The sequence below is a fragment of the Mya arenaria genome, chromosome 5 (genome assembly GCF_026914265.1).
Source record: "Mya arenaria isolate MELC-2E11 chromosome 5, ASM2691426v1".
Lineage (NCBI taxonomy): Eukaryota > Metazoa > Mollusca > Bivalvia > Myida > Myidae > Mya > Mya arenaria.
The window spans coordinates 30557838-30577522 of record NC_069126.1 but is presented as its reverse complement, the minus strand read 5'-3'; the positions used below and the strand labels follow the sequence as shown (position 1 = coordinate 30577522).

General features: G+C 34.8%; 1 protein-coding gene across 9 annotated transcripts in view; it reads left to right on the top strand.

Moving 5' to 3' along the window:
* Positions 1 to 19685, top strand: part of LOC128234775 (dual oxidase-like) — a 58244-nt gene that overhangs the window by 33979 nt on the left and 4580 nt on the right. For 8 of the 9 annotated variants that reach the window (XM_052949283.1, XM_052949286.1, XM_052949282.1 and 5 more), the window contains 17 exons: positions 2783 to 2890; positions 3309 to 3421; positions 3937 to 4122; positions 4918 to 5007; positions 5419 to 5554; positions 6092 to 6185; positions 6636 to 6857; positions 7370 to 7417; positions 12028 to 12153; positions 12826 to 12971; positions 14227 to 14457; positions 15086 to 15176; positions 15891 to 15940; positions 16261 to 16364; positions 17452 to 17629; positions 18711 to 18940; positions 19388 to 19552. In XM_052949283.1, the coding sequence (XP_052805243.1) occupies positions 2783 to 2890; positions 3309 to 3421; positions 3937 to 4122; positions 4918 to 5007; positions 5419 to 5554; positions 6092 to 6185; positions 6636 to 6857; positions 7370 to 7417; positions 12028 to 12153; positions 12826 to 12971; positions 14227 to 14457; positions 15086 to 15176; positions 15891 to 15940; positions 16261 to 16364; positions 17452 to 17629; positions 18711 to 18940; positions 19388 to 19552 (2318 nt within the window). The remainder of the gene's footprint in view (positions 1 to 2782; positions 2891 to 3308; positions 3422 to 3936; positions 4123 to 4917; positions 5008 to 5418; positions 5555 to 6091; positions 6186 to 6635; positions 6858 to 7369; positions 7418 to 12027; positions 12154 to 12825; positions 12972 to 14226; positions 14458 to 15085; positions 15177 to 15890; positions 15941 to 16260; positions 16365 to 17451; positions 17630 to 18710; positions 18941 to 19387; positions 19553 to 19685) is intronic. The other variant, XM_052949281.1, reaches the window with a different exon arrangement.

Sequence of the window (19685 nt, the reverse complement as noted above, 5' to 3'; positions counted from 1 at the left end):
CGAAATTTTTAGTTAACTAGCGTTTGTAGCATAAAATAGTAAGGAGCATCCAAAACCTATGTGTGTTTCCGGCTTCTAGACCGACCGCAATTTGCATACAAAAAGATAATTTTTTATGTCAACGTACATTTGATTTTTGAACGTTAATTGTTTTACGATATAGGTCCGCTCCTGAAAAAAATCGTGTAAATATACTGTTTTTATACAGCATTTTTTAACGTTGACTAAGACGTAAAATTGCGATTGTTTAGGTGTGAACATGATATTAAGACACACCTTTACCTATTATTATCTTTAAATTCTCGGCTTACTGACCCTATCTCTTAGGACCGGTGAACTCGGAAACAAACATTTGTTTTGTCTAATTATATAGTAAATATTTGATCTTTTATGATGTACTGTAGAAGAAATTTTAAAGAGGAGAAATACTCTTGGTAAGACGAGATGCACTCCAATTCAGTGTATGCCCTAGCATTTTTATACACGATATACACGATACCGATTCGACACAGGGGCTGGTATTCAATATTCAACCTAAGTAAATATTATGGTCATACATCATTGACTGCATTCACTCTGTTGGTCATTTATTAATTACAAGTAAACCTATAAGCTACATCGTTTTTAGATCCAATTTAGACCAATATTGAATACCAGCCCAGGTACACTCTAGTTCACTTTTTATCCACTTAACCGACTCGACATCCAGTGCAATCTAGTTCAGTGTATGTCCTAGCCTTTTTATACACTTAACCTACTCTATATCCAGTACAGTATATGTCCTAGCCTTTTAATACACTTAACCGACTCGACATCCAGTACAGTCCTATCCTTTTTATACACTTAACCGACTCAACATCCAGTGCAATCAAATTAAGTGTATGGCCTAGCCTTTTTTATACACTTAACCGACTCAACATCAAGTGCAATCTAGTGCAGTCTATGTCCTGGCCTGTCCTGGCCTCTTTATACACTTAACCGATTCGATATCCAGTGCAATCTTGTTCAGTGTATGTCCTAGCATTTTTAAACACTTAATCGACTGGACACAAGGTGCACTCTAGTTCACCTTTTCTAAACTTAACCGACTCGACGTCCAGTGCAATCTAGTTCAGTATATGTCCTAGCCCTTTAATACACTTAACCGACTCTACATCCAGTGCAATCTAGTTCAGTCTATGTCCTAGTCTTTTTAAACACTTAACCGACTCGATATCCTGTGCAATCTAGTTCAGTGCATGTCCTTGTCTTTTTATACACTTAACTGACTGGATACTAGGTGCACTCTAGTTCACCTTTTATATACTTAACCGACTCGACGCCCAGTGTAATCTAGTTAAGCATATGTCCTAGACTTTCTATATACTTAACCGACTCAACATCCAGTGCAATCTAGTTCAGTTTATGCCCTTGCCTTTTCATACACTTAACCGACTCGACGTCCAGTGCAATCTAAATCAGTGTATGTCCTAGCCTTTTTATACACTTAACCGACAGGACACCAGGTGCACTCTAGTTCACGTTTTATACACTTAACCGACGCAATTTTCATTTTTATACACTTAACCGACTCGACAGTTCAATGTATAACCTAGTTTGTTTCATTTAATTGTATGGCATATTAAATATGACCTTTACAAGCACTGTAAAATATTCCGACCAAGTACTGTTGTATATTGTTGTACTTATTTGTAACAGTTGTAGGGCTTTAAAGCACTGCTTTAGAAAATAAGAAACAGTTTTAGTTTTATTGTTTGCATTGTCTTCATTTTAACAAAAAAATATTAAATACTTAGTTTTCATATAAATGCTTTATTTCTATCGATAAGTAAATTACATTTAATGATGATACATGATATTTACTTTGTCCGTTTATGCACAAGCCACAGAATTCTAACTAAATGTAATACAACAGATATACCAAATAAGAATTGTTGCATACTATATATTGTATAGGACCCCATCCACACACCAACCTGTAAGCACTCGCCAAGAATTAACACTCCAGTGACAGTCTACAGTCAAAAGTTAAAACGGATAAAATACCATGTTGCAAAGTTGAAAATAACCCCACTTTGTTAATTTGACGATTCCGTAGGTCAAGAAGCAAAACAGATGTATTTTGTGACTTCCTGCAGATATGATGTTCCACGGAGTGCCGAACATTTATTGAAAATCATCACGGCATTATCTGTGTCTTTATCTGAAATTTTCGTTTTCAAATTAAGAATATCGGATTTATCATAATTAATATTATCCGGCTAACTTTTGCAATTGAAACTTTTTCCTTTCCGTGAATTAAAGATGAGAGTTACTACAAAAAGTTTATTAACTAATACATGTTGAAAATTCGTGAATGTTCTCAAAACATTTTCAAAATAATTGATACAAAATGCTAATGTGAAGTATTTCATTATTTAGATGGTAAGCACAATCATTAAACTTTCGGCATCAGTAACCGAATCTTGCATGTAAATCGGGAACTTAACATTGTTACTTTGACACAGCATAGATATTAAGGATATGAATGAAATCTTATTATTTGGAACAGTCGCATTGTTTATATAAGCGCCCCGTGCAAGTTCTCAAAAGCCAGTCACCCATTGTCTATGGATCTTCGAAAAGAATTGATACAAGAAGCAAGTGTGTAAAATGCTAAATTATTTAGATTGGGAAACCAGAAACTGTCAAAAGTTGGCATCAATAACATAATCCGTGCAACTAAATCGGAAATTTAGCATATATATTAAGGATATAATTTTATTCTCATTGTTTGACACAGGTGCATTGTCTCAACATAGAGGAACAGAATGGCAAGGTCCGGAGGAGAGCAGGTTGGTCATCGTGCGGGTCCGTCCCGAGCGTAAGCTGGAGGTCATCAATTTAAAAGGTATGTGGATGTTTGGTCGTGTGGTTGTCCGTATCTCTGTCGGGCATCGATTCTAAGTTAAGCCATACCTATTCATTTAAGCTCGGTTGTGAAAACAGCTGAAAGCTGATATGAATAAATCTTTGGCTAGTGGTAGTTGTTCCTCTTGTTTCACCAAATATTACACTGAGGTGTTGTGATGGTTCATCCTTATAGATACAGTCTGAAAGCAGAAACTAATTATAATACATGTAGTAATCGCGTAATATGTGAATTCTGGTTAATTATTGAGTTTAAGATGGCATCAACAAATCAGTAATTAGTTTGCCGGGCTCTCTGGCTTTGAAAATTGCAAAAAGGGATAGGGTAAGGTTAGTGTTAAACGTTGGAATTTGTAATAAACCAAAAAAAGTATTTTTTAGTATTTATATTTTTCCAGGAAAGCTGATCCGCTCCATTAACTTGGATCATCTGAAGCACGTCCATTGTTTGCTGAGTGATAACAAGAAACGTAATGTCGTCATGATCCGCATACCCAAGGAATATGACTTTGTGAGTAACAAAATGGAAACATTCAATATAAAATAAATATATCTTTAATATGGTTTAAAACTGGTGTAAGCTTCGGTTCTGAAGTCGCAAAGTAACACTAGTTAAGATGGTATATGGTTAATACTTGTTTCGTGCTTCGGTCTTGCAGTCGCAGTTGAATATTGCGCGGCAGATTGATGTAAAGTTACACTGGTTAATATGAAAAGGAAAAAAAAACACGGTTTATCTTATTGCACTAGCGAATTCAAGGGAACATTTCATGTCAATATGGTAGATAAATCATGCATAAATTACACCAACATGTACCATTTTAGACTAGAATAACCAAACGTGTCAATGGTCGGAGGACAATAAATCCTGCTTTGCCATCTTCAGAGCCTTGTTTTGGGATTCTTGGAGAAAGGAAACGTCCTATGTTGGAACTGCACCCTTTGTGTCGCTTTAACTGTTTATTGACTTTGTCTAGAACGGTAAATTCATGATAAAAATTCACTTTTTTTTCACAAATTTTCTAGGTCATCCAAATGACAAATGAAAGCCAGCGTCGAGAATTTATACAGTCCCTGAAACAGGCCGTTACTGAGCATGAAGATGTTGTGGACTGCCATGAAACAAAGGAGAAACATATATATATGCAGGCGTTTACACAGAAGAAACGAAATCAGCTGCTAGAGAGGTTCTTCAAGATTGTGTTTTCTGAGGTAGAGATTCGATTTTTACAACGTAAACGTTCAAAACATTCGGCCATCTTATCAACACTTGTATCATATGCTCGAAGTTTCGAATTTACTAGTATATTTTTTAGTAGTTAGTTTTAATATACAGAATACCTCGAACTAAATATTTTAATCGGTCAATTTAGGCAATGCTGACTTGATTTTACAAGTCATATTTTCATTTTGTGACACTCAATTTACAATTAACTGATTTTTTTTTATCTAAAGTCATCGTGTCTTACTCTTGTAGATTAGATGACCCACATAAATTAGTGTATGCATTTATTTGTGTGCATTTGTCTATTCCAGTGCCATTTAACATGAGCACAGTGAAAATCGACTTCTTAACTTGTCTTGTACTTTCCATTTTTATTCTCATCACAGTTGTGAGAAATATACCTTTAAAAATAACCTCAAACTACATCAATTAACTGATAATTACTTGAATCATAAGAATTAATTATCAAAACTGATTTAAAAAAATGCAAAGGAAACTACAAATCCAGTAGCTCAATATTTAACCTTGCTTTAAGGCCCAATGTAAAGACCGAGCAAACACTCAGCCAGAAACACCCATACGTCACAAAACAACACAGACAGACTAAACAACCACCAAATTAAATATCTTTACAAATACATTTTGGGACAACCGCGTTTGTACAGCCAACGAATCAGGAGCCCAATTTGGGTTAATCTATTGTTTCAATCGTGCTAGTTATGCAGTATGTATTCATTGACAGTAAATTGCATAAAAACCCTGTTAATTTATTTTGCATGTAGGCCTTTCAAATGGACTACGACCCGACTCTCGACCAGGAAGAAGTTGAAACCAGGCAGACCAGAGATATTCTTGAAATTGAACTCACAAGGGTTTGTAAATTACTGAAATTGGCTTGCTTGCCAATTCTTACCGAATACATTTAAATTGACTTTTACATAAATCCGTTTTTGGTTTTTATATTATTTCAACATATAAACCCAAAACAAAAGCCGTTTAAACAAACCATGTTGTTCAAAAACATTTTGGTATGGTTCATACTGGTCAAGTGGTGTAAATGTTTGCCTTCCACCACAGGGGAAAAGTTCTCTTGGTCTCTCGGAAAGGAAGCAGTACTGGTTTCCGCCCAGGAAACAGATTCAAGAGTTATTCATATCAGTTTTCAACTGTCTTTATAATCGAACAAAAATCAATTAATATAAGCCAAAAATATTTTCTTGCATACTTAATTGTTAGGGTTTTCCTCCTGTGTTAATCCCTGTTTATCGCTATTTGGTTTGCAGGAGGAATTTGCAACAGCCCTTGCGATGAAGTCAAACTCGGAGTTCGTGGAGAACATGTTCTCCCTCATGGATTCCGACCATAACGGATACATCTCTTTCAGAGAGTTCCTTAATGCAGTCGTTATGCTTTCAAAAGGTGCATATAAATGTTTCCATTTTCGAATGAGTGTTAACAAACTCATTATCAATTCTCTAATGCAAATAAATGTAAAAATTATTTTACCCATTCTGTTATAATTATGGCCTTATTAGATTTATTTTTTCATTCTCTTATGGCATTTATACATTGATTAATCTATTATCCATTCTCTAGTGACATTTTAACATTGATTTATCCATTCTTTGATGACATTTTAACATTGATTTATCCATTCGGTAATGACATTTGAAAATTGATTTATCCATTCTCGAATTATATTTTAACACTGTTTTTCTCTAATTATATTTTAACATTTATTTATCAATTCGCTTATGACATTTTAACATTTACTTATTAATTCTCTCATGACATTTTAACATTTACTTATCAATTCTCTTATGACATTTTAACATTTATATTTCCATTTGGTAATGCATTATTAACATGTATCCATTTATTCCCTAATATCATACATAAAGTATACTTTTGTTTATCCATTCTCTAATGACAATGTTACCATTAATGTTACATAAGGATCTGGACAAGACAAACTACAGATACTGTTCAGAATGTTTGACCACGATGGTAACGGAACATTGGATCGTGGAGAACTTATAAAATTATTCAGGTAAAAGCATATACATAAATGTTGGTTTATACCATTTGATGTGCGAGTAATGTAGCAGGTTTAAAGCGACAAAATCCAAAACAAACACCTTTTAGTTAAACCGATCAAACTTATTAAAGAACCTCATTTGTGCACCTATGTTAAGGTTTTGATGTGTCTCTAACATAATGTCGATACCTTTTTTACAACAGCAACAAAAACAACAACAACAACAACAGCCACAACCATTTATGCTTTGGCGATATAACATCGCAACAGCATGACAAAGCACACAGTAAAATAAGAATATAAGGGTAGCAATCATATTAAATCATGTTATGAAAAGTAATATTTTAAAATCTTGGTATTGATTGGTAAGCTTATTATTGTTTTGTATCACATCTTAAACATTATAGAATTACTATAACACAGATTATTGATTTGTGCATGATTTTGTTTCGAATTGTATAGCTCCCTTCTTGAAATGGCCAACAGCAGTCTTACAAAGAATGATGTTGAAAACTTGGTGGAATCCATTTGTGTCCAGCAGGGGTTGACCAGCGAAGACTCCATTAACTTTGATGACTTCTGCACCATTCTCTCTCCCCATATGGACAAGCTGTGGAATGCTGGCTTAGAGTGGAAAGGGTGTAAAAATTATCTCCCATCTACTGGAGATGAAAAACGAAAAAGGTACATTTGGATTTATGCTGTTATCTTTGAATCTATACTTATGCATCGATATAAATCTGTTCTGGAGAAGAAATAAATGTAAATTGTAGAAATGTATATACAAAACTAAGTAACCATATGTTCAGTATCATCACTATCCTTGTTCAAAATATATTGATTGTGAAATGTGATGCTGATGTTGAGATATCTCCTGCCAACTGTATTTAGATTTTGTCAGGAGTAGTTCGTGGTATACGTAACTCTTTGTTTCTCAAAGAAGGCACTAGAATGCGTAAAATTATCCAACCAGTCTTTTGTTATAAAATAATGTTCAGCTGTGCATGACAAACTTTTGATATGCTTCATTGTTTTAAGTTCTGTCAATTTGCGCCGAACGAGACTCTTGTACTGAAATTATTTTCAACTGTAAATCACATACCGATATGCCTTACTGTTATAAGTTCTCGCAATTCGTGCCGAACTGAAATTATTTTCAAATGTTAATCACACTATTGGTTTGCTTCCATTTAAAGTTCTGGCAATCTGCGGCGATTGTCCGCCGTTATTACAAATATGTTCAAGTAAGTAACACTGGGCTAACATGGGCACTGTAATACACACGGATGGTCAGGGGTATTGAAAAAAACATATAATATAGTATTGTTAAAGTATGCAGCATATCTTGGCGGTTCGGTCGACATGGTAGAAGGTGTTTATGTTTTTTGTTGCCACGGTTAATTTTAAGAACATGGGATTAAAAGTAATTGGATGATGGTATATAGTAGTATATGTAATGGTACTTGTGGCGAAATGGAACATATCTGGGTAGTTTGGTCTATGGGTAATGGGTAGAAAGCTTATATGCTTATATGTTTGCCACGGTTATTTTTAAGTACATTGAATTAAAGAGATTTCTGGGTATTTTGGTCTATTAGAAAGCCTATATTTGTTGTGATTTTTTTAAGTACATGGGTTAAAAGGGATGATGATGAAAGTTTAATGGTACTTATGGCGAAATTATGGAACATATCTGGGTTTTTTGGTCAAATGGGTAAAAAGCTTATATGCTTATATTTGTTGTGAAGGTTATTTTAAGTACATGGAATTAAAGGTATTTGGATGATGATGAATGATTAATGGTAATTGTGGCGAAATTATGTAACCTTTCTGGGTATTTTGGTCTAATGGAAAGAAAGTTTATATTTGTTGTGAAGTTGTTGTTTTTAAGTACATGGGTTAAAAGGGACTTAGATGATGATAAATGTATAATGGTAATTGTGGCGATTTTATGGAACATGTCTTGGTAATTTAGTCTAAAGAGCGGAAAATGTATATGCTTATATATGTTGTAAGTTTATTTTTTTTAAAAGAACTTGGGATTAAAGGGAATTGGGATTGGTGAATATTTAATGGGACTTATGGCGTAATTATTGAGCATATATCTGGGTCATTTGGTCTAAAGGGTAAAATGCTAAAATATATGCTTATTATGTGTTGTGAATGTTATTTTAAGTACATGAATTCAAGGAGATTAACATTTTCTGGGTATTTTGGTCGAACGGGTTGAAAGCGTATATGCTTACATGTGCTGTGAAGGTTATTTGTATGTACTTGGGTTCCAGGGAATTAGATGATGGTGAATATGGTGGAATGATTGATCATATAATATAACACTGAGTGTTTATAAATACAAGCAATTGGATGCGGTGTTGGCTTAAATTATTTGAGTTTTTTTTTCAGCCGTTTAGAATTAAAAAAAAATATGAAATGATACACACAATTTGTACGGGTACTCTTTTAATTGTGCACAGTATTATTCATTGGAAAACGGGCTCTTATGTTTCACACTAAACATCCACAATACAATATTTTCAAGGTTACTAATATATCAAGGCTAATCAATCTATATTGTTTCTCAACATTTCGTCACTTTCAATTATCATTAAAAAGCATATCGTGGTGATCGTGTGTTAACGTTACGCAGCGTAAAGATGCAAAGCGATTTTTTTCTGGTTTATAGCCCATATTAACATTATCTTGATTTGAAATTCTTAAGTGTTATAAAATATGTTTGTTTAAGCCATTTTCACAAAAGTTTGTTTAAGCCATTTTCACAAAAGGAATGTTAATTATTTTAAAACAAGTTATTTGAAACGTAAACAACATTTTTCTTCAGCAATGCGGTTCTCCCATAGCCATTTTACAATACGATGAAGATTAGTATTGCTGGGCCTTACAGTACGTTATTGAACATGTGAGCCAAAACCATTTAAGGTCAATACCAGTTTCAGAGTTTAGCAAACTTTGCAGACGGGCTAATCGATTGTAGACATACAATTTGGTGCCGAGTGTTTTTATATTCACTCTCAACACAGCAATAACATTTAAGTGCAAATTTAAAGCTGCACTCTCACAAATTAACCGTTTTTCCATTATTTTTTTTTTATTTTTTGTCTTGGAATTAGCAAATTTTTGCGTAAATATGTGCAAACCAGTGATGAAAGACTGTTGACAAAAGATCAGTTCGCAGATTTTCATATTTCCATTTCAAATTTAATTATTTTTTTAACTAACGGTTTAAGAAAAATGCATAAAACATCAATTTTGAAGAGGGAATATGAAAATCTGCGATCTGATTTTTTGTCATCAATTTTTTTATCACTGGTTTTCAATTATTTACGCAAAAAAAACTGCTCGTTCCATTTTTTTTTTTTAAAAGTTGTCAAAACGTTCAAACTGTGAGGGTGCAGCTTTTAGAAGCAGATACTAATAATAACGTTCTCGTTGAAACAAGCATCAAATAAGATATGAAACCGAAACAAAATGTTTCAACATTTAAAGTCACTTATGGAGTGCCTGTGTATATAAATTTATATTTCTATAGTGAAAACGAGACACCCCAAGACCCTGAATGTAGCCACAGGTAGAGGATGGTATATAAAAAAACCCTTAGATGAAGATTCCTAACATTTATCATTGACGGTGACCAAATTTTGAACGTATATTGAACAGTTTGAAGTTAAACGTTTACTGAAGAATAAAAACGTAATCTAATATTAAGTGACGTCATCTGCAAATATGTTTCCTTTGGATGCATTGACATTTTCATGAACAAGCGATTGATTAATAAATTAAGCTCTTAACACTGTGTTAAATTTGAATAAGAGACATTTTGCATTTTTTTTAAACCAATTAGTCCTGGGGCTGTATTCAAAAACTTCTTAAGTCATTTTATCACTTAAGACAGTTTCTTAATTTTTTCATAGTCAAATTAAAAGAAATGTATAAATGTTTATAACATTAACGTATGTTTTTTTTCAATAAGGTCAATGAAAACAGACGACATCACATATGTGTAAAATAGGAAGTGGTTTCAATCATTTATGCACCAGTCGATTGTAACCACGCCCCCCCCCCCCCAGGTCCAGGGGTATACCGTAGCCTGGGAAATGGGCCGTGTTTTAACCTTCCAGGTGGCCCCGCAGTACCGGGTGAATGCGGTGGTTTTGTCTTTGCATCTAAAATAGCGGGGATGGGCCTTACCTAAGGTCCCTGCGGTGCGGGGGGCATTTGACGGGGATTTTACCAGCAGTTCCTCCCTGCAGACTGGAGAATTTACCCGGGCTTGGCTGGACCGAAAGTCAAAATTTCAGCTATTTCCCGGACCTGGGGGGACCGTGGTTACAATTGACTGGTGAATTATACCAATACGTTTGTGTTGATACCTTGCATTTCTGTTTTGTTTTAAAACCTTTCAAACGTTGAAAAAAAACACTTTAATTACATGGTAATAAAACTATTCAATATATTATACGATAATTTGGTCACCAAATATATCCTTTGTTATTAACCATTCTCTCACTTGACTGACTGTGTTTAGTATTTACCATACACTAAATATTGTTTATAGATGTTATAGATCTGATTCAGAGTAGGACATATCCATTCAGATCAATATTATATATTTACGTTGGCTCGGCAACTCTTTCTAACTGTATAGTCCAGTTTATACTCACATGAGCCAGTCATATGCCTTTTTAGCATTAACTTCTTGAATATCCCTTTCCGTCAACTTAACTTATTAAACGACCCTTTAATAGATTGGTAAGTATTTATGGAACACTAACGGGAACATATCGTACGACCGCTTTTTAAAATGTTATTTCTGAGTAGTTTTATATTCTAAATCTACTAGATCCGCCTAAACTAAGTGAATTTGATTTGATCTTTGCAGGTTCAACTTTCAATTTGATTTTGGACACTTATAATTATTAAACTGAAATTCTTGATCTTATAAGATGTCGTCACATGATCGTTGATGATTTGACCCCTTTCGTCGTACGCTCTTTGATAATATACTCCCTTTCGTCGTACGCTCTTTGATAATATACCCCCTTTCGCCGTACGCTCTTTGATTATATGACCCATTTTGCCGTACGCTCTTTGATAACATGCCATTTTCATCGAACGCTCTTTGATATATGCACCCTTTCGTCGCACACTCTGTGATAATATGTACCCTTTCGCAGTCATATTGTTGATAATATGTCCCCTTTCGTAGTCAGCTCGTTTATTATATGTCACCTTTCGTAGTCAGCTCGTTGATATTATGCCCCTTTCGTCGTACGCTCTTTGATTATATGCCCTCTTTTGTAGTAAGCTCTTTGATAATATGCCCTTTTTTGTAGTAAGCTCTTTGATAATATGCCCTCTTTTGCAGTAAGCTCTTTGATAATATAACCAATTTGTTGTTCGCTCTCTTTTAAGGTAAATACTAAGTTTTAAGGCATACCTTTTGTTACTGATAATACGTAGTGTCGACTTGAGAATTCTATTTATGTAAGCCTTTCTGATTTACGTCATATTCTTCGGTAGCGTATATATTGGTAATGGGTTAAAAAGGTTACACGTTACATACAGAAAATCGAATATAACAAGATAATGATTTTTATTATAAAGTAAAAAATTGTTTTTATCTGATCATGGTCAATTTTCTATTCGTTATAACAGTTTAATAATTTCAAAGAAACTAATATATTGTTATTATATAAACAAACTATACATATATAAAATTATTTTGTTGAATAAAGTAGCTTTCAAGATTGACGTATACACAAATTACAGTATGCTGTATTACTGAACTTTCTTAAGAAACTTTCAATAATAAGTATCACAACATGTATCTTTTTAGCGCTGAGGCCCGTAAAAGGGTAAATCAAACCAGCGACACGACACACATGGTGAAAAGCGAGTCCAGCGCCTCGATTAGTAGCACGGACAGCGCATTGGCTGAAAACCTTACTCAAAAACGACAGACGTAAGTAGCATTGTCATTAAGTTCAGGCGCGTAGTTGCCTATACGCGAGTACGCGGCTGAATCCACATGATTCAGACAAAAAAATCAAAACAAAAAACAGCCAAAGTTGCAGTATGTGTACTTGATTACATGAAGTGTCCATTTTCCAGAAGGCACCAGATTGCACCATTGTTTTCAAACTTGTCCGAGGGGGGCACACCCCCGAACCTCCCTAGCACAATAATGAATCCACACGAATAGAGCTACGCCCCTGATATTGATATTCTGAACTGTTGTTTTACTTATTTAATCCGTTTTTAAATTAGTTGTTTTATCTACAGTCAATATAATATATATCAGCGTATGTGTCATGTTTACAACCTCATGCCGACCAAATATTGACCATCATTTGATAGTTATACATTATGTATTTGAGTTTTGCTTTACTAAATTTACTAAAGCATTAACTCGATAAAGCAACACTAAACAATAATACGTTTGTGTCCCTAAATGACTCAATATAAGCCGGTGCGCAAGCGCAAACCGGTTAAATAACCAGCTTAATAAAACCACTAAATAATACTTAAGCGACCATTTTAGTCCGAAGCTTTCTAAATGATTAAATCAATTTCATCCATTGGCGGAGACATGCGCGTAAACATTAAGTTTCTTATGTTATTGTTTTTCTTCCAGATTTATAGCCATTCGGGAAACCTACACGCCTTTAAAAGCAAAGATGAAGCGCCTCAAACACTTTGTTGAAAACAATAGGCAACATATTTTCTACCTTGTAATATTCTTTGGCATCTGTATCGGACTGTTTGCCGAGCGTTTTTACTGTAAGTACGAAAAGTATACAGTCAAAACTCGTTATGTCGAAGTCGTTGGGACCTCTAGAATGACTTCGAGTGAACGAACATTCGACATAACCGAAATACGAAAGTGTATAACTTTGAAAACAATCGAAACAAGTTCGACATAACCAGGACATCGAGATAACAGAGTTCGACATAGCGAGTTTTGGCTGTATAACCTTATTTTTATAGTTACTTATCATGAATATTATGATTTTTCTTATTATGTCCGAGCTGAACACATGGGTTGGTCTATATTTGAGTAGCTCATGTATTTACAACTGAGCAAAAACCCGCATATTCCATTTGTGAGTCAAGTCTATGTCATTTACATGTGCTTTTGAACAAGCATGTAAATGCGCGATATATTTATGAAGGTGATAAACGGAAGAAAAAGGAAAAAAGAAACAAGTTCGCCTCCAGACTCTTCGGTAGAGACGGAACACTGTTGTTAACGCGCGCATGTGAGTGGCGCAAATAATTGGTCAACGTGCGCAGATGAGTGGTCAGTGTGCGCAAATGAGTGGTCAAGGTGCAAATAATTGGTCAACGTGCGCAAATGAGTGGTCAGTGTGCGCAAATGAGTGGTCAGTGTGCGCAAATGAGTGGTCAAGGCGCAAATAATTGGTCAACGTGCGCAAAATAGTGGTCAGTGTGCGCAAATGAGTGGTCAAGGTGCAAATAATTGGTCAACGTGCGCAAATGAGTGGTCAACGTGCGCAAATGAGTGGTCAGTGTGCGCAAATGAGTGGTCAAGGCGCAAATAATTGGTCAACGTGCGCAAATGAGTGGTCAGTGTGCGCAAATGAGTGGTCAGTGTGCGCAAATAATTGGTCAACGTGCGCAAATGAGTGGTCAGTGTGCGCAAATGAGTGGTCAAGGTGCAAATAATTGGTTAACGTGCGCAAATGAGTGGTCAGTGTGCGCAAATGAGTGGTCAGTGTGCGCAAATGAGTGGTCAACGTGCGCAAATGAGTGATCAACGTGCGCAAATGAGTGGTCAGTGTGCGCAAATGAGTGATCAACGTGCGCAAATGAGTGGTCAACGTGCGCAAATGAGTGATCAACGTGCGCAAATGAGTGATCAACGTGCGCAAATGAGTGGTCAACGTGCGCAAATGAGTGATCAACGTGCGCAAATGAGTGATCAACGTGCGCAAATGAGTAACTTCGTCAGCACGAGAAAGAAAGCAAACAAACATGAAATACACACATAGATAACTTATCATTTTTCTCGTAGATTACACGGTAGAAAGGGAACACAGTGGACTCCGTGCCCTAATGAGTTACGGCATCAGTACCACCAGAGGGGCGGCTGCAGTCATGTCCTTCTGTTTCTCCTTGCTCCTGCTGACCATGCTGAGAAACACCATCACCTTTCTAAGAGAGACCTTCCTGAACCTCTACGCACCATTTGATTCAATTGTTTCCTTCCATAAGGTTATTGCATGGACGGCATTGTTTTTCACAGGTTTGTGGTGTTGTATTTTTCTGTTTAAATTTTTGCATGTGTCGTTTATCGTTTCAATTTTATTACCATTTGGATTTGGCATGTTCAGCTGTTTATTTGTTCCCTGTCATAAAAGGGGACACAATATAGGTCGATGCCATTTAAAAAAAATGCATTATTTAATATTATGTTGAAGACCTTTAACTTTTCTGATAAAAATGAAATAAAAACTTACCATTTGTGTACAGATTAAAGATTTTAGCCTTTATATATGGTGTGTTCAATTATAAGCTACTAAGCCACAATTTCCCCAGTTAAAAAAGCGCTAGAATATCACAAATGTGTTTTAATCTGTACATAAATCATATGCTTTTGTTTAGTTTTTATCATTAAAGTAAAGTTGATCGGACAAAATGCAAGTTTATATATATACAATCGAATCCCGTTGGCTCGAACTCCCAGGAAGCGGCGAAAATACCTCGAGCCTCGGAAAATTCGAGCCAAGCGGTAATGCTTACATTCATTTTAAATAAATTGGTCCTTTACATTAAGTTCGAGCCATCGAGGAATTCGAGCCAAGCGAGTTCGAGCCAACGGGGTTTGACTGTAGTAGCATATATCTTGATAAATGTGTTTTCTTTCATTTTAGCCATGCATGTAATCGGTTACGGATTCAACTTCTACCATTTGGCGACACAACCTACTAAGTACCTGTGCATATTCGATACCGTTGTGTTTAGGTAGGTATATTTTTTAAAGTGACACTCTTATTCAAAATCAATACAAACATATTTATAACAAACATACATTTTGAGTGATAAACCTTTAACTACTTACTAAATAATGCATTTATGGGAAATATTCATTACTGATAACAAGATTGTAACCGTGTATTTAATAACTGAAACGCAAACATATTAAATGACTGGTGAGTGCTATAAGATTTACTGTGATCTACTATAGTCCCATAAGGTAGAAATACCGTGTATTCTGCACCTTCCTTTCAAATTAAACTCGGTATTCTTCAAAAGAACCATTGTTCTTGGCATGTATTCATCCTTTTGGTATATTTAAACAATTGTATAAATTGTAATTAAAAAAAAAAAGTTTTGGAAGTAAGGGTGCATCTTCAAGTATTTGTTCAATTGTGTAAAATGGTAGCCCGACTAATTAGCCAAATGAGAGTGCATGACAAATTGGTTCTTATGCATATTAATTTAACATCACTAATTCAATGACAACTACAGAAACAAGCCCAGTGGCTATATATTTAACAAGACCCTCTTTAGTGGCATAAACTTCTGTGTCATTATAAGCCTTATTGCATTTTTAAGAAGCGGTTCATTTAGTTTTGTTTTTTATCAAACACAAGTCTGCACACATTTCATGGCTCTCTCGGTTTCGAACAAAATATCCTTAAAAGTTTATTGATTGTTTTATTTTTTTTATTTCAGAGCGGACATACAACCAACATTTAACTTCTGGTTCTTTGGAAATCTAACAGGTAATATGCTTAAAAAAACTAGCAGGCATAATTCAGATATAAGTGTTTAAATTCGAATATTGAACATTGAGTTTACTCCAACAAGTTTGATGTATGTGATTCTATGTAATCATATACAGTCGAAACTCGCTATGCCGAACTCTATTATTTCGAAGTTCTGGTTATGTCGAACTTTTTTTCAAAGTATTGAGTTAAGATATGTTATTTTTGTATGTCGGTTATAACGAATTATCGTTTTCTCGAAGTATTTCCCGGGGTCCAAACGACTTCGACATAGCGAGTTTCGACTGTACATATTTCTATATATATTTCCATTGTAGGGTTTACCGGACTTCTACTGGTGATTATAATATGCATTGTATACGTGTACGCTACCCAGTTGGTTAGACGTCTAATTTTCAACGCATTTTGGCTTTCGCATAAGGTTTGTTTTATGATTCATAGTCATTTTTTTCATAGTCATAGTAACTTATAAGTACAATATTCATTAAAATAATTATACTAATAAATCATTATTGAGTGTAAATGTGTTAATGAAAGTCTTTGCTAGATCAGATATTAAGGCTGACAAAATATTTTGACTTGATTCTTATCCTTAGGCAGCCGTTTGCATTTCGGGCCATCTGATACTAAACTAAAGAGTATATAAGCTAATAGATTAACAACATTAATAGGACAAACTACACAGTAGTCAAAGGCTTAAACATAATCCCAGTTCAATGACACAGGACCAAAGCCAGAAACATAGAACAACAACACACGCATCCTCAAAAAGCACACAACATAAAACATGTATACAACTACGGTTGTTTATCAAGGATTAGTTGGGTAGCGCCTTGGAACGATCGGCAACATGTAATTTAAGGAGGGCTTAAACTAGTTTGTGTGCACACCCTCATGTACTTATCCCAACATTAACCCCTTTAGGTCACGTGATTCCTCACCCCGAATACCAAATAAAGTAAAAAAAACAACAACGTAAATGGTAAATCTTATCTTAAAATATGAATTAACTTACAGATGCACTCTTACTCCCAAATATGACTTACCACAATTTATAATGTTGTTTTAATATTCCTAAAAGGATGAATAAATGTCGAAAACAATGGTTCTAATGAAGGATACCAAGTTTTGTTTGAAAGAAATGAGAATAGACCGCCGTATATCTACCTTATGAGACGATAGTAGACCAAACTTATTCTTTTAGCACTCACCAATCATTTAATATTATTGCGCTTTCTGCTATTCAATTCACGGTTACAATAGTGTATCAGTAATTAATATTTTCCATAAATGCATTATTTAGTAAGTAGTTAAAGGTTTATCAGTCAAAAATTATATTTTTATACATGTGTATGTAATGATTTTGAATAGCACTGTCACACTTTAAGGAAACTTAAGAATGAAAAAAAGGTAAATTCCCATGTACTTCTATGATTAGGGATCCCAACTCCATAGGCAGAGAATTAACCTTATGATATACATACATGTTTGCATATTCACCCTTGCAGCTGATCGGTGTAATGTATGTGTTGACCATCCTGCACGGCGCGTCCATGATTGTCCAGAAGCCCATGTTCTACGTGTACTTCGTCATCCCCGCCATCTTGTTCACCATCGACAAAATGATTAGTCTGAGCAGGAAGAGGATGGAGATATCCATCGTAAGAGCTGAAAACCTCGCATCGGGTATGTTACTTAGTATTGTGGCTTAAGGTAAGCCAACCATCACTCATGTGTTTTTTGCAATTTAGATTTTAAAGCTGCACTCTCACAGAATGAACGTTTATACAACTTGTTTTATTTTGTGTCTTGGAATCAGCCTATTTATGCGAAAATGCATTTAAACCAGTCATGTAAGACTGCTGACAAAAATAGATCGCAGATTTTATTTTCAGTTTTAAAAACCCCCATTAATTTTCGATCGGAAATAGGAAAATCTTCGATCTGATTTTTAGTCAGCAAATTATATCGTTGGTTTGCAGATATTGATGCAAATATTTGCTCTTTCCAAGACAAAAAATAAAAAAGTTGTAAAAATGGTAAATCTGTGAGAATGCAGCTTTAACAACGAGATTATTTCTTTGTTTCACTAATATTGATTAACCATTATATTATTTTTGCATCGATGATATTTTTAATAACACTCAAGTGACGCTATTATTATGATATGATATTAAAGGGAGGTAATTAATCGAAATTATACTATGATTAAATAACAGTTTTATTAGTTGGTTTCTTAAATTACATAATTCCAGAAGCAAATGTTTATAGAAATGATGGATGGCTTACCTTAACAAGTATAATTGCTAGGCGTGTCGGCATTAGTTTAGTATAGATTAAACAAAAACATTATTAAAAATTATGTTTAGAGAAATTTGGAGCAAATGTAGATAAATATTTTGTTTAATACTAAGTCTTAAGTATTGGCGTTTAAAACGTTCATTTCGCTTATAGAATTATGTGTTTGCAACTGCAATTATTTTTATACGAAAAGTTTTGATAAAGTGATTACATGATATTGAAATATTTACATCTCAGTTTCTTCATACAGGCAAACCCCGTTGGTTCGAACTGCCAGGGACCGGTGAAAATGCATCGAGCCTAGAAAGATTCGAGCCAAGCGGGAACGCTTATCATCAATAAAAAGAAATCGGCTCTTTGCGTTCAGTTCGAGCCAACGAGGTATTCGAGCCAAGCGAGTTCGGGCCAACGGGGTTCGAGTGTATATGTTTCTCCCTAATCATTTCTGTATTTTTTGTCCCTTCAGACGTCACGTTCATAGAGTTTAAACGCCCCCCAAGGTTTGAGTATAAATCTGGCCAGTGGGTTCGTATTGCCTGTCTGGCTCAGGGCCCGAACGAGTACCATCCGTTTACGTTAACGTCAGCCCCGCATGAAGATACGTTATCTCTTTACATCCGAGCGGTTGGACCTTGGACTCATGCTTTACGGAATATTTTTGATCAAGAGAACTTAAAACAGCAGCCTTTTCCAAAGGTAAAATATTTTATACTTATATCGTATATATTATAAAATGCTATTATTCAATATATTGACGTAATAAATTATTGTTCACAAACATTCAGAGCGCAATGTGTAATGTGTGACAATAATGTGTCAACATCCAAATGTCGTATATATAGGAATTGCATGTGGCTATATGGACCATACATATGTTACGTAGACTATTGACGAAATAAATTACTGTTCACCAAAAAATCAGAGCGTAAAATATTATGTGTAGCAATAATGTGTAAACATTTCATAGTCGTTTATAATGTTGATTATGTATTGCATATGCCTATATAAACCATTAAGTCTGCGCATGCGTCGAGAGCCAATGCTTCTACAAGTTTGTCTTGTTTCAAATGTGATTTTCGGTCAAACAAAATAACTTGACAAATTGTCATTAAATATATCATAATCTGTTCTTCTTTAATTTAGCTCTATTTGGACGGTCCATACGGTGCTGGGCAGCAAGATTGGTACACGTATGACGTGTCTGTGTTAGTAGGGGCAGGAATTGGCGTCACACCATATGCTTCCATCCTCAAGGACTTTGTGCATATGACGTCGATCAAGAGCACGTACAAAATACGTTGTCAGAAGGTACAGTTGTCAAACCGTTTTTATACTTTACGTTTTATATGCACGTGTCCTTTCTCATATAAATTATATTTACTAAATTTCACATAGAATAAACAAGAGTGTGTTAAAATAATGAGTAAAGTGTATCAATTGG